Here is a 15700-nt window from a genome sequence, read left to right as displayed (position 1 = left end):
AAAACTAAAACTAAAATTTGTATATTGTATTAATTTATAGGATCCAAGCCATAATTTTAAATGAAATGCTATTTTTATCCATTTAATTTTTATTATTTAGTGAAAAATCTTCAAATAATTAAGCAGCAAAAATATTATCGAACTATTTTTATTTTTATATTCTTTAAAAGTATGTGGTACATTAATTTTTATGTATGTGAATGAATAAATTAAATTATTTGAAATTATGAATAAACAATAATTTATATGATAAAAATTTCAATCAAATAATGAGTTTTAGAATAAATTTATCTAGTAAAAAATTATTAATTTTAAAAAATAATTTTAAAAAACTTGTCCAAATCAACCATACAGAATTAGACAGATTAGTTTTTTTTTTTTTAATAAGTAACAATGTACTCATCTCTTGCACAACAAGCGATATTTAAAAACGAAATATTCCCTCAACTGATGTTTACTCATATATTCTGATGTAACACAACAAATTGTTTCTTGAGTGGTATTTTATATATGTCTGCAAATAGTTGACTTTAATGAAACTATATTTATAGACTTTTAACATTTTTTATAAAGAATGAAATAGTTTATTTTAGAGTTGGCAAAATTTAAATGAAGATATAGAACACGAGAAAAAATGGGAGTTTGTTAACAGTCGTTTTATATTTAAATAATTGTTGTTTTAACACTTTTTTCTTTAAATTTTTTATTGTCCTATGATATTAAAAAATGATTGATTTTTATAAAAAATAAAAAAAATTAATCTTTTAGTCTTTATACAATTTATTTTAATTTAATTTTTGTAAGTAAAATTTTTTCTTTAAATTTTTTATTGTCCTATAATATTAAAAAATGTTTGATTTTTATAAAAAATAAAAAAATTAATCTTTTAGTCTTTACACAATTTATTTTAATTTAATTTTTGTAAGTAAAATTATTTTATCGATACTTATATAAAAATTTATTTTTAATTTTCTTTATGCCATCTTCGTAATAAATTATAACAATGTTAACTATTTTTCTTACATTGTAAACAGTTATTCAACCTAACAAATTAAAATTGTCTTTTAATTCTTATACAATATTTTTTTTAATTTATTAAAAAATTATATATTAATATCGATAGAAAAATATTTCAAAATCATCCATATTATTGCATTCATATTTTTATATCAATGTTAAGTAATATTTTTTCACTATCTTCATAAGAGTATTTAAATTTTTTTAAAAAATTTCATATTTTATTTCGTACATTTTCAATTTATGATATTAAATCTTATTATATAAGTTAACATATATTCACTTTAAATATAAGAATGATCTTAAGAATTTACATAAATATTACTTTTAGTATTTTTATCTCAAATATCAATATTTATCTCATTCAAAACATTGAGATAAGAATGAAGATTATGATGAGATATGATCAAGTAACCAAGTAGTGATATAGAAAATGAAAATATTGAAAGTAATGCTCATATAAAAATGAATCAAAACATGAAGTTGGATGTGAAAAAATATGAAATAGGATATAATACTTATTTAAAAAATTTAAAATATTATTACAAAGATGATGAAAAAATATCACTCAAAAGTAATATAAAATTATCGTTATAGAGTTTTGTATTGAAAATAAAAGATAATTTAAACATGCTATGTTAGATAATCATTTTCCAAATAAGAGAAAGAGTGTTAACATCATTATAACATACTATAATAGTAAAAATAAAATTAAAAATTTAATAAATTTTCATATAAAAATTAATATAATTTTTTTTTATCTATAAAGAATAAAAGATGATTTATCCCTAAAAAATGTCCTTCTCACTTTACATATACTTATATATTGTGTTGCTTTTAAATTTACTTTAATAATTTTATTATTTATTTTTCAAAAAGTATTAAAGAAACTCACACATTAATCAAGAGATCTATTTTATCTTAACAATTGCAAAAGGATTTTTTTCCCTTTTAAAAGATGGCCCATTAATAAAATAAAGTCTCAAAAAGCTGTCAATTTTTTTTAGTGCAAATAGGTGAAGGGCAAAAAATGAAAAAAAAAACTAATAATTAATATTAATAAGAACAAAAAATTGTAATATAATGAGAAATTTTTAATGAAAATATTTAGTTACTTTTAATAGACTCATATGATTTATTAAATAATTAAAATTTTATTTTTATAAATTATTAATAAATAAAATGATTTTTTAATACCTAAAATCAGTTTTTTTTTCAATTAAGCTATATTGGACTATCGTAATTGAACTATCGTGACAAAATTTTTATAGGAATGTTATTTCTAGGATAGTTTACATTTGGTCGGATAAATTTTTAGAATTCTTTTATTAAATTTTAATCGTAAATCATTTCAAACAAAAAGTAATGTAATAGACAATTGTAGTGGGATACATACACTTCTCTTTGCATTTATGAAAAAAAAATATTTTACTTTGTTATTAAGAAATAAAGGATATTGCTAACAGTAAAAGTTAAGTTTAAATAATTTTTAATAAAAAATTATTATTTTTGAATACTGAAAAATAGCTGTTAAACCTTCCCTAAATAGGACAAAAAAAACCTACAAATATATAATAATGTATATTCGAGTGATTATGCAAATTGACAACCTTCCAGAATATCCCTATGGTAGAGATCGAGAAACAATAATCACTGGACTCTCGATCATATCCATACATATGTAGCCCTTAAATGACATACATCAATCTTATGATTAACTATTATATAAGAATACATGTTGTATTCAGAAATTGGAGAGGACTTGACTTTTTCATAAGCTAACTCGTATTACTTAACCAACTTTGTATAGATAAGCAATAACCAAGTTTGGATTTGGATGGTCATTAAGGTGGCTCACTAGCTACTGATCTAAATTGCCAAAACGAATATTAGATACCTATGGAGAGGTACGTATATGGAAAGAAAACTTAGCATATATACAAAAGAGAAACAAATTAAAGCTAAAAAATGAACTGTCTATAGACAACATCATTTTGTACCATCATACTTCTCACATGGCTACCCCATTGGGCAAGCAACCCAATCCTCTATATCTCTCCAACCCCTTTCTTTGTCCCCTTCTATAAATCTTTTACCACCCCTTATTTTTTATTCTGTTTTTTTAGGCCTTTGGGGTGTGATTAAATAATTTTTATGTAAATAATGTTATATCTTCTTAATACTATATAAATAATAAAAAAAACATTAAAAAGTATAATTATTCAGTCTCAATTTTGTCTCGAAGCAAAACAAAATAAAAAAGAAAACTCCATTTTGGCTTAGTATATGGATCATCAATTCATGATCAACAACCAAGAATCAACCCCCATCATGATCGCCATGCATGCGGACCCTCCACATCATAACTGTTTCTATTTGTAAGAAACCCTGTAGCTTTGCTAGGAAAAACACACACACAATGTTTAAGCTAGCCCACAAGAATGACCTCTGTCCACTTTGCAAGTAACAAAGGCAAAGGCATGGAATATTCTTATCTCTCCCTATATAGGCAACCCATCTATATATTTTAGCTAGAGCCATATGATAGTATTATAAAGGCTCAATTTTTCCATGATTTGCTCAACCAACTGTTGCCTTTTATTTCTCAAGTTGGCTTGACATGTCCCCCTAACCCCTCACAAGTCACAAGGTGCTGATCCTTCTGCTCCATACATGGGTTTCAATTTCTAATGTGTGCCACCAATGCTTTCAAGTTCATACATATGGCTATAACACGATTAGGGCTCACTTGCCACCCATCATTCTTTCCCCCCTCTGTGGTCTACATTTGGTGGGGGCTACACCCTTTCTCAACTATCGTGGATATCATATTAATCATAGGCATACAAGATCCAATATACGCCATATATATATAAATGATATGTGAAATTAAAAAAGAACAACACATGCATGCATTCTCTCCATGCCATTTCGCATGGTGTGAGGTACGATGGGTACATTGTAGAGATGTTGAATGCCCATGGATAAGATTATAAAATACCTTTGCATGCATGTTTTCTCAGGGCAAATGAGTTGAAACTTAAAAGTTTAAAAGAGTACTGCACGTCTCATGCACACTTCCGAAGTTTTATTTGGATAGTTTACTTAATGATAAATATTATGAGGAAGCATGGACGAAAGGAAAATATATACTAACAAATTTGTTCATCAAATAGCAATAAAATAAAATTGTTCAAGATGTACATTTCAAACTTTTTTTTTTTATTGTTAGATAAAATTTACTTAAAATTCATATTTCTAAGAATAGTATATAAAATAACAATGGTTCTTAAAAATACATTTTAATATCATTATACATGTGTTTTAATCAAATTAATAACTGTAGTAAATTATATATTTTTTTTTAACTTATGTAACATTATAATATTTTTAATAAAAATTATAAAATTAAACATAATTAAATACAATAATATTACTAAATGTTATAATTTTTAATAAAATTGTTATATATTTTTTCTGTATAATACTATATATCAGTTAAAAAAACCAATGTAATTTTAAATTTGTAAATGATTAGTACCAATAAAAGTTGTGGCTGTTTTTTTTTTAAAAAAAAGAAAAAGAAAAAAATCATTTCAAATTTCAAATTTCAAAAACCATAACCCTAAAATCCATAATCTATCTCTTTATTCAAATTTCAAAAACCATTTCTTTCTGCTATCATTTAACTTACATATTTTCTTTTTACTCTTTTATTCTAAGGGATAGTAAGATTAATTTGTTTCTGAAATGTAATGTAGTTCATTTGCAGAAGCAAAGAGCCCAATATCACTTTCGGGCTAGTTCTAGACTTAAAGTAGGTTATGGATTTATCTGGCCGATGGTAAATGAAGCCCAATATCACTTTTCAAACTCGTCTGTCTCATTGCTAACCGAACAATCACTCTACATAGTGCGGCCCAACACATGACAAATTCATTGTGATTTCAACAAATATGGCTCCATAATCTCCATTTTGGGTTACAATTAAAATGAGTTGCATTGGGTTGTCTCATTTTATCAACTCGTAAATTAGAATGTTCTAATTGCTTTATCGGCTCCGTTCAATAGTAAAGTGAAATATGATTAAATTATATTAATTAAAAAATTGTTTTAAATTTGTGGAAATTATTATTTTAATTTCACTTTAAATAATTTTTAATTTTTATATCCAATTAAAGTAACATGTCCCTAAGAATTAAAAACACATGATTTTTATATTTGTAAATATTAAAAATAAATAAAATTTAACTAGAAATTAAAATTTAATAATTTAAAAAAAAACTTAAATAATATAAAATAAACCCTCATCAGTCATCGATAGAACATTTTATCTCACTAGTTTTCTAAAGATGGATAAAATTTTGACGTATTATAAATTAAAAGTTTAACATGATAGTGTGTATGTAAATGATAATAAATAATTTAAAGATACTGATTAAAAATTTTAAAACAAATATTATCAAGATCTTAATTTATATTCATTTTTAATATTAAATTTTAATATATGATTTATTAAGATAAATCTATAATTTTGAATAAAAAAAAAAATTTGTAATATCACAGTTATTTTTTGTTTTTCAAATTTTATTTGTTAGCAAATTAATGCACAAATATATAAACAGACAAATGTATAGCTATTTTACAATATATTTAAGAGGTTATTTTATAATTTTTAACAAGTTAAACTAAACTTGAAAAAAACTCATAACAAATGAATATATAAAACTTAAGCCTTATAATTTAAACATAAATCAAACCAAATCCTTATTAAAATTTTAGCCAATACTGCTTATTTCTACCCTGTATTCAAATCTGGTTGTTATGCTCCAAAATCAATACAAGGCTTGCAAATTAAATTTACGCATGTACTTTTACAGATAGTTTAAAATTCTTAACAAATATTTGTTAAAAATCAAATGAAAAAATTGTCACGAGTTAAAAAATAATTCAAACATATCCTTACTCTACCTGTGTTTTACTTGCGACTCAACATGCATGATCATTGTTAAATTAATGAAAGTTTTGTTATTAATCCGAAATATAAAAACAAATTAAGAGGACAAGAAAGGGACAACAATGTAAGGGAAAAAATATGGCAATGAAAACTGGTAAGAAATTTTTGCTAACTGGTTTGTGGGAGCTTCAAAAAGGAAATGAAATGAGGAATAATGTTAGGGAGAACATTAATGAGATGTGGACATGAAAAACTCATTTCACATAATATTGTTAGGAGTGGTCTAGATTATTCCTAAACAAAGAATATGCTCCTAATTGCCATTATTGTGAGGGTTTTGATGATGGGCACCTACTTCCTACACTGTTTTCAACTAAATTAGAAATTCAAAAGGTCATCATCAATTCTCATAGGTGAAACAAGGAGCAATGCTTTGATGGACATGTAATCATACCAACTTTATCTAAATTAAGGAACAAATTAATTTTTGCATGCTTCTACATTGTTTATGTTTTTCTTTTTAAATATTTCACTAAGTGACATCAGACCAATGTATAACAACCCTTGTTCTAATTTGGAAAGACTGAGCTGGTAACAGTGCTGTGATAGGCTTGTACCATGGGTCATGGGTCGGGGATGACAAATCCAATCGGCTCAACCAACTTGCCTCAAATAAATTTACTAAATTTAGAATATAACTAAGTGCTTTAAGTTTTCTTTTGTTTTAAATGTAAACATAAACTTAATAAATTTTTAAAACTATATTCATATTTATTAATTGTTATTTTTAATTATTATCTATGCTAAAAATTATAGCTCTTTAAAATTTACAACTACTAAAGATAAAAAAATTGCAGAACTTTTTAAATTTGTTGTTAAATAACTAATATAAAAAGTAATTTTTAAAGGAATATTTTTGTAACAGATATAAAATATACAACTATAAAGACGTATTCAAGTAAAATAACATAATTCGTATACAATAAATATAAATTTTTATTATATTTTTAAATTTCTATTAGAATTTATGGCTATTACAAATTTTTACTTATATTTTCAAATTTCTGTTAATATTATTAACTATGCTATTAATGAACTTGAACTCCTATGAGGTATATTAGTAATTTTATATTATTTTATTTTATGTTTTTTTTTAACTTATTGGTATATAAGATTAATGAACACTATATATTTTCTATTTATAAACTTAATAAAGATTAAATCTTGAATAAATATTAATAATATTAATACTATTTATATTAATATTATTAAAAAATTATTTGTTAGATTGTTAGATAGATGTCATTGACTAATATGAACAAAAAGAACACTTTTTATATCAGTTAATTAATTAATTAAAATATTTTTACTTATTGCATCGTTTATATTTACATGGGTTCATCAACCAATGATAGAAGTTATTTTTAACTAACAAAAATAATTTCTTTTTCTACTAATATGTTTTATACAAAAGTTTATTTCTATTTTATACAAGTTTTTTTTTTTATCTCTCTTGCATTTTTTTTTATCTTTTTTACACTTATCTTTGTTATTACTTTTCTGTTAATTGTTAATAAAAGTTGCATAAATTAATATTATTACATAAAAATATTATAAAATAAAATTATTATGTATAAGAATTTGTAAAGAAAGAAAAAGTCATGAAAAATGTGCAATTTCCAAAATTGCATAAATATTAAGCTTCGAATGTTTCAATTTTTTTAATATTCTGACCTCAATATTTCATTAAGAAAAGTGTTATGTTTTAAATATTCCATAAATTTTGTGTCTGTTTGCTTTGGATGGAAAGATAAAATTGAGAGAATAAAAAAAAATTGAATGACTAAAAATAAATGAAAAAAATAGAAAACAAAAATCTTTACCTATTTAGATAATTAAAAAAGTGCAAAAAACTAATTTGTATAATTTTTTCTTTGATAACACTGAAAATTTTAATTTAATAATAAATTTAAAAATTTTAATAAAACATTTGTAGTTAATTTCCTAACAAATATACTTCTATTTTTTTAAAAATATTTAACACTAAAGTAAAAAATAACCCCAATTTCACTGTTTAAATCACAGCTAAGGAGGGGGAAATTGTAGATTCCATTTCACTATAAAACAGAGCATCCAAATAAGGAATTTTTTTAAAAAAACAAAATTACTCTCTCAGTTTTGTCCTCTTAAAATTACCCTATCCAAATAATCCCTTAGAATTTTCAATCTCCATTCCAAATATTTTATGTAAGTTGAGTCACGGTAAAAAAAAATCAATTTATTGAAATGGGGTTTAAAGGATGTAGAACGGGAAACCAATCAAGCCCTTGTATTTTTATCCATATATTTTAAAATTTTAGAGCTTGTTTGAAATAATTTTATACTTTAAGTTATCAATATTTGTTTTTAAAACAAATTTTAGATGTGTTTTTAAAAAACAAAATGAAAAGAAAACTTATTTGAAGGAATGTTTTGTCTCTATTTTAACATATTATTTTATTATAAAAACATTATTAATAAATATTCTTTATTACTGTTTTACCACCGGACTTTGGTGAGGATTGGCAACAGTATTGAAAAAAAATCTTACAATTGTTTGTGTTTTATTTTAATTTTTTTAACTGGTGTTCTGAGAATAACTTTTAAAACAGAGTCCAGACCAATTATTCAAACAACTTTAAATGTCTTTTATTTTTTGAATAGGAACACATTCTTGAAAAACTATAACATAAAAAGTCCTTAATTTTAGTTTTTATTTTTGTTTTTCACCACTAACAATATGTTAAAAGCCATAATCCATGAGGTACAATCATTTGAATCTATATCGAGTATAGTGGAAGAACCAAAATTAAATAGAATAAAATTATATAAACTAGAAACAAAATAAAATCTAAACTTAAATCGGATAATTTATAGGGGTAAAAAATTGCATTTACGAAAATTTGTATTGAAACAATTATTATTTTACCTTCAAATACTTTACTTTCTGAAGTTGATTTGAAAATTTTGATATATGGTGTTTTCCTTCATTAATGTGTTTGCACTTTGAAAATATAAAATTTCGCCCCAACATCGTCTTTAACTCTGAATTGCGGAGTATTTGATGTGCTTACTACATTACAAAATGGCGCAATAATCGTAAATAGCGACGTGCTCAGGGAAATTTTGTTTTCATCTGATCCGTTCCAGTCATCAAAGTACTGGAAGCCTAGTACACCTAAGTGTGTATTTTTAATTTTGAGTAAGAAAAGTTTCGATAATTGTTTGGTAAATATTCGAAGTCACGGTAAATATAATTCAAATGTTGAACGATTATTGACAGGCAGAAAGTCATAAACCATTGCAATTGATCATCTAAGCAAAAGATGTTAGCAGAGACAGGAGCCTATGATTTCTAAGTTGCAGAAAAGAGAGTAAAAACAAACAGCAGAGGTAGAATTAGTACACAAATAATTGAGGAAACAGTAAAACATAACAATGAAAGAGAAAGGGTTTGCAGAGAAGAGAACAGCATAGGTAGCTGTTAGGTGAGGAAAAGAAAAAGAACAAAATTTATTAAACTAAAGCTACATGTTTTATTGGGTCAGCTTTAATGCTGAACATGCAGAAGAAGGATGCATTATTCGGTTTCTTTTTAGGAGTGAAGAACCCCGTTTGTTGGATTGAAGCTGAAGAGAGAGCTGATAAAATAGAATGAAAGACACTGCTTCATTGATTGGGTAGAAGTTAAACTAAAGAGGAAGGGAGGGTAAAACAGTTGCGGAGGTTGATACGTGACAGAGGGAAGAAGGTTGTATAAATTAGGAAGCCCTTCACGAGTGTGTCAGACATTTTAGGACACTGAGGTATCGTTCTTTTTGAGGACACGTCGCTCCACAAAGTTACAAGGGACAGATGCAGATAGAGATTTCACTGTGAGCTTGTTCTCTTCTCTCCCATCTTTTTCTTCTCACTTCCCCCTTTGGATCAGTGCAAATTTTTGGGGCTTCCCTTTTCCTTTTCCTTCTTTTCAACCGCTTTTTCCTTTCGAGAATTTCATTCTACCTAGGTGTGTTGGGTTGTGTTTGGTTACATTATTTTACTACAAACCCCCTCTGTTTACGTTTTAACTTTGTTAGTGTGCTTGAAATCATGTTTTGAATGATATATCTAAATTTACTTCAATTACTTGTAATTTTTATATTGAGCGTGTTAGGAAATATGTAAAACTCTTTTAAATTTTAATCTAATTCAAAAATCACTGAAATAAACGTGTATTTACGAGAATTTAAATGTGAATCTAAAAATGCACTTTAGTTTATAATATATGTAATGTGAACCCCAACACCGCAATGTAAAGCTCTCTTTATTTTATATTCCATTATTTTAATGTTGTTTGATTTAGCTTACCATGCCTTCTGCATGTTCCAGAGGGATGTTTTTGTCATGTAATGCAGATTTTCACGAGGCGTTGCATTTTCTTTTGTCTTAAAAAACTGTGTCGATGACTGGGTTTTTTGTAGGTTTCACTTGCACCGTTCACATTTACACCATTCGAACACCTCAGTAGCATTTTCCACACGCAGCCAATGGGGAGGGCCACCAAGTGGTTGAAGAGCTTGTTTGGGATAAAGAGAGACAAAGAACCCAAAGAGAATTCAAATTCAAATTGTGGCACCAAATGGTGTCACTCTGAGAGAGATTCCAAAGGCTTATGTCACAATCCAGCCACCATACCACCCAATATTTCGCCTGCAGAGGCTGCTTGGCTACAATCCTTCTACTCAGAAACAGAGAAAGAGCAGAACAAGCATGCCATTGCAGTTGCAGCAGCCACCGCAGCTGCCGCAGACGCTGCAGTGGCTGCTGCTCAGGCTGCCGTGGCAGTGGTTAGGCTAACCAGCCATGGCAATGGCAGAGACGACAACATGTTTGGTGGGGGACAAGAGAGGTTGGCTGTTGTCAAGATTCAAACTGTGTTCAGAGGATACTTGGTAAATTTTCCTTTCTCCAAATTTAAGAGACAAAACAGAACAGAACAAAACTGGTTTTGGCTCAAATTGAAACTAGTCAGATGCATATGTTATGCTTTTAATTAATTAGCTTTCAGTTAGATTAAAAATAGATATAATTTATGCATAAAGTGTTTAGATTGTTTAACTTTTTATTGTGGCATGATAAAATTGACATGGATTTTTAATTAGGCAAGGAAGGCTTTGAGAGCCCTAAAAGGATTGGTGAAGTTACAAGCACTTGTGAGAGGGTACTTTGTGCGGAAGCAAGCAGCAGCAACACTGCATAGCATGCAGGCTCTAATTAGAGCTCAAGCAACAGTGAGGTCCAAGAAATCTCGTGGACTCACCAACACAAAAAATGAAGCACATAGGTTTCAAACACAAGCACGAAGAACCATGGTACATAATACATACATATCTTAAAAACAATTTATTTTTTCTTTAAAATAAGTGATTCTAAACATGTGGTGGTGATTATTATGTGAAATGTTTTGCAGGAGAGGTTTGATGACACTAGGAGTGAGCACATAGCTGCCATACATAGTAGGAGGCTATCATCATCTTTTGATGCTACAATGAATAGTGTTGATGGGAGCCCAAAAATAGTGGAAGTGGACACAGGGAGGCCAAAGTCAAGGTCTCGTAGGAGTAACACCTCAATGTCAGATTTTGGCGATGACCCATCATTTCAAATATTTGCTTCTCCTCTTCCAATTCAATGTCGTACCCCAGCTCACTTATCCATACCAGACAACAGGAATTTCCACGACACAGATTGGGGCTTAACAGGAGAAGAGTGCATATTCTCAACAGCACATAGCACTCCACGCTTCACCAATTCTTGTAGTTGTGGGTCTGTTGTTGCAGCCGTGACACCTAAAAGTGTTTGCACTGATAACTTGTTGGTTGGGCAGTATGGTAGTTGTCCAAACTACATGGCCAACACTCAGTCTTTTAAGGCCAAATTGAGGTCTCATAGTGCTCCAAAGCAACGCCCTGATCCGGGTCCAAAGAAGAGGCTTTCCCTGAATGAGATGATGGAGTCTAGAAGTAGTTTAAGTGGGCTTCGAATGCAAAGGTCTTGCTCTCAGATTCAAGAGGCTATTAATTTTAAGAATGCTGTTATGAGTAAGCTGGACAAGTCCACAGAACTTGGAAGGGAAACAGATAAGAGCTTCTACAACCAGAGGAGGTGGTGATTAGTGGAACTTTATTGAGGCATTTATATGAGAGCTTGCTTTCTTTTGCCTTTTCACTTTGTTAGTAATAGCTCTATTTCCTTCTGCGCCCATGATTGGAAATTTGCAGACGTGTAGTGGGTAGCAAACAGGGGAGTCAAGACAAAATAGAAGGAGAACATGAGAAGGTCCCCGTTGTAACTTGCCAAAAATTTGGTCATGAAATTATCTTCTTATATTGTCATTACAATCAAATGCAAGAGCAATTAGTTTTTATTTATTCAATGTACTTGAGCTTTTTTTGTGACATAAAATAAAACCTCAGTTCAAACAGGATTTTAAGAGAGAATACGGATGTAGGAGCTTAGAACAACAAAATTATGCTAAAAAGAGGAGATAAAATAAAAGGGTCTAAGAAGAATGCTGCCAGAAGTTAGAAGTTAGAACAATAGGACTCAATATCTATTCTACTCTCTGGGTTTTTCAAAACCAAAATTATTACAAGGTTAGATTTGTACATTTATAAAATACTACAAAATAGGAATTAAGAGGCTTTTTTTAGAAGAATGAGTTTCTTCCTTATTTTATTATTTATTTTTTATATAGTATATTGTTACTTATTTTTCACATAAGGGGAATTTTAAACCCTAACACAACAATCAATAATAGTGATCCTTACTTTTATAGTTTTACATATGATATCTTTAATCATTTTTTGATGTTATTTTTATTTATAGTTTGACATTTTTCTTCTTACTTATAGATAAACAAAGAAAATTGAGGCAACATGTGTCTAATTTTGAAAGAGTATTTCTACACATCTTGTTTACATATGAATTATTCTTTAACATTGATGATTCATGTTTAATATTTCAATTTTTGTTTAATAATTTAAGAGTTTACTCTACTACAATGGTTCCTTTATTTATTTTTTGGATATCTTGTTCATATCACTGTTGAGCGCTTATAATTTATTCCATTGCCTCTTCCTTATTTTATATTATTTGTTCTTTATCTAATTTATTGTAACTTAGTTTTCAATTAACACAACAATCAATAATGGTGATTTGTATTTTCATAGTTTAACATTTGATATCTTTAATATTTTTTTATATTATTTTTCTCTGTAGTTTAACATTTTTCTTTCCACTTCTAGACATCATATCTCTTTAATAAAAAAAATTAAAACAGTATATCTTTATTTTTAAAAGAGTGTTTTTATATAATTTTTTCTACATATAAATCTCTTTTTAGCATTGGTGGTCTATGTTTAACATCTCAATTTTTATTTAATGATTTAGGAGCTCGCTCTCCTACAATGATTACTTTATTTTTTTTATATATTATTCTTTATTACTCTTGGGAGCTTATGATTTATTTCACAACTACCTCCTTCCTTTAATAGGAGGACTTTTTTTTTTGTCATGTCACTTCCAAATTTTTTACTCAAATTATTAATGAGTTATATTTTTTATTTTCATTTTCACTCATAATATTTTATTCTATTCTTAACATTGAAAAACAAAATATTTTTTTTATTGTAACTTGTATTCTCTTTGATAGACCATTATAAATTTAAATGTTAATGAATTTTTTTAAAATTAATTTAAATTGATATAATTTATATTTAAAAAATATTTAAAAGTAAATTTACAATAAAAAATGGTATATTTTAAATTTAACTTGATAATTATAATTTATTAAATTAATCCAAACGTGAATTTCAAAGTAAAATGAATTTCAATTAAAAGTAATTAAATATAAATTTTTTTTACAGATTACATTAAAATTGAATAAACATAATTTTATAAGAGACATGATTTTCTTACATCAATATAAGTCCAAAACTCTTACATTCAATCTTAACCATTCATCTAATTTATTTAGTGACTATACTTTATAATACTATTTGACTTATACTTAATTTTTCTCTTTTACTAACCTTATTTAATGTGTTATAATTTATTATTTCACTACTCTTACTTTTTATTTCTCTCTTTTCTACTTTTTATTTCTCTCTTCTGATACTCTGTCTTTTCTTATTACTCGTATTTTACTTCAAACAACACAAGCTAACACTTTTGTAATAAACTTACACAAATAATATGACTTATTAATTTATTGGTATTTTATTTTATAAAAAATAGAAAAATAATTTAATAATAAAAAATAAAATTTTATATTTTATAAATAATTATATATAATAAAATTATTTTAAATAATAATTTAAAAATAATTTAATATAATTTTGTAATTACAAATAGTATGTTTAAAATTATAAATATTTAATAAATTTATTAAATTTAAAATATAATTTATTTAAAATAATATTTTTATTATTTAGTGTAAAAATATTTAGTATATATTGATAATCATAAATTTAAGAAATAAAACTATTAATAAATATTTAAATTTAAAATATTTTTTTAAATATAAAAATAGATATTTATAAAAATAAAAATTTGTAAAAAAAATAAAAAATAAGTAACAATATTTAATTTTAAAAATTGAAATATAATTAAATAAAGAAATAAAATTATAACAGTAAAAGATAGTGTAATTCACCTTAATTAATTTCAACATGTACAAATTATAGAAGAGTAATTTGAATAATATTTCTAATTTAAAATAAAATAAAATATTTTTTATAAATATAAAATAAATATTTATAAAAATATATAAAATTTTAAGAGAAAAATAAATAACAAATTTTATCTCTACATTTTAAAAAATATTTAAGTAAAAGATTAAAAAAAATTACAACAAGAGAAAATATAATTTTTACATCAATATTAATTAATTTTAATTTTAAATATATACAAAGTGTAAAAGAGTAGTTTTAATGATGAAAATAGATTAGGTTGAATTAGGCTAAAGGTCAAATGAGTATAGCCTATTACTCAATATTAAATTATATATAATTATTTATAAAATATAAAATTTTATTTTTTGATTATTAAATTATTTATATATTTTTTATAAAATAAAATATCAATAAATTAATAAGTTATATTATTTATGTAGATTTATTATCAAAGTATTACTTTGTATTGTTTGAAATATGGATAATAGAAAAAGACATAATAATTGAAGAAAAATATTAAGTGTAAGTTAAATAGTGTTATAAAGTGTAACTGTTAAATATAAATTAAATTAGGTGAATTATTAAAATTAGGTGTAAAAGTTTGGTACTTCCACTAGTGGCAAGAATATCCTGCCTCATCTTATAATAGTTTAACTTGCATCTAAACGTACAGAAGTTGTAAACCGAGAGTGTAGGTACCCCTAAAATGTGAAGCGACAGCCATTTATACGACGGAAAGCTTCTGGATAATCAAGTAAATTTTGTTGTCATATCGTAGAGATCACGAATGCCTCACAACGGAGCTACAACGATTGTTTTGCAACCATTTTTTCAGTTCAAGACTTGCTTCTATGTAAAGTTTTTGCGAAAAATTTCGTTATAGTTATTAATACCAATCATGACAGTAAGATTTAAACCGCACAATGTGCAGTTAATATAATGACTGCAGAGGATACTTTCGGTGAGTTAA

The 15700-nt window shown here is 25.9% G+C and overlaps 1 protein-coding gene across 1 annotated transcript; it reads left to right on the top strand.

Annotated features, from left to right (window-relative positions):
• The first annotated feature begins 10542 nt into the window (after positions 1–10542).
• On the top strand, positions 10543–12167 carry LOC113855774 (protein IQ-DOMAIN 14-like). Its single transcript, XM_027487407.1, has 3 exons — positions 10543–10947; positions 11158–11367; positions 11466–12167. Exons 1-3 carry the CDS (start codon positions 10543–10545, stop codon positions 12165–12167), a joined length of 1317 nt encoding a protein of 438 aa, XP_027343208.1.
• The last annotated feature ends 3533 nt before the right edge of the window (positions 12168–15700 follow it).

Source organism: Abrus precatorius, unplaced genomic scaffold (genome assembly GCF_003935025.1).
Source record: "Abrus precatorius isolate BTA unplaced genomic scaffold, Abrus_2018 Scaffold11, whole genome shotgun sequence".
In the NCBI taxonomy this organism is placed as follows: Eukaryota; Viridiplantae; Streptophyta; class Magnoliopsida; order Fabales; family Fabaceae; genus Abrus; species Abrus precatorius.
Note: the sequence above shows the minus strand (reverse complement) of the source record. Positions and strands in the feature narration are given on the sequence as shown.

Coding starts and splice junctions, on each gene's coding strand:
- LOC113855774 (XM_027487407.1), top strand. CDS start 10,543: ATGGGGAGGGCCACCAAGTGGTTGAAGAGCTTGTTTGGGATAAAGAGA. Junction 10,948..11,157: donor CTGTGTTCAGAGGATACTTG/GTAAATTTTCCT, acceptor ATTTTTAATTAG/GCAAGGAAGGCTTTGAGAGC. Junction 11,368..11,465: donor CACAAGCACGAAGAACCATG/GTACATAATACA, acceptor AATGTTTTGCAG/GAGAGGTTTGATGACACTAG.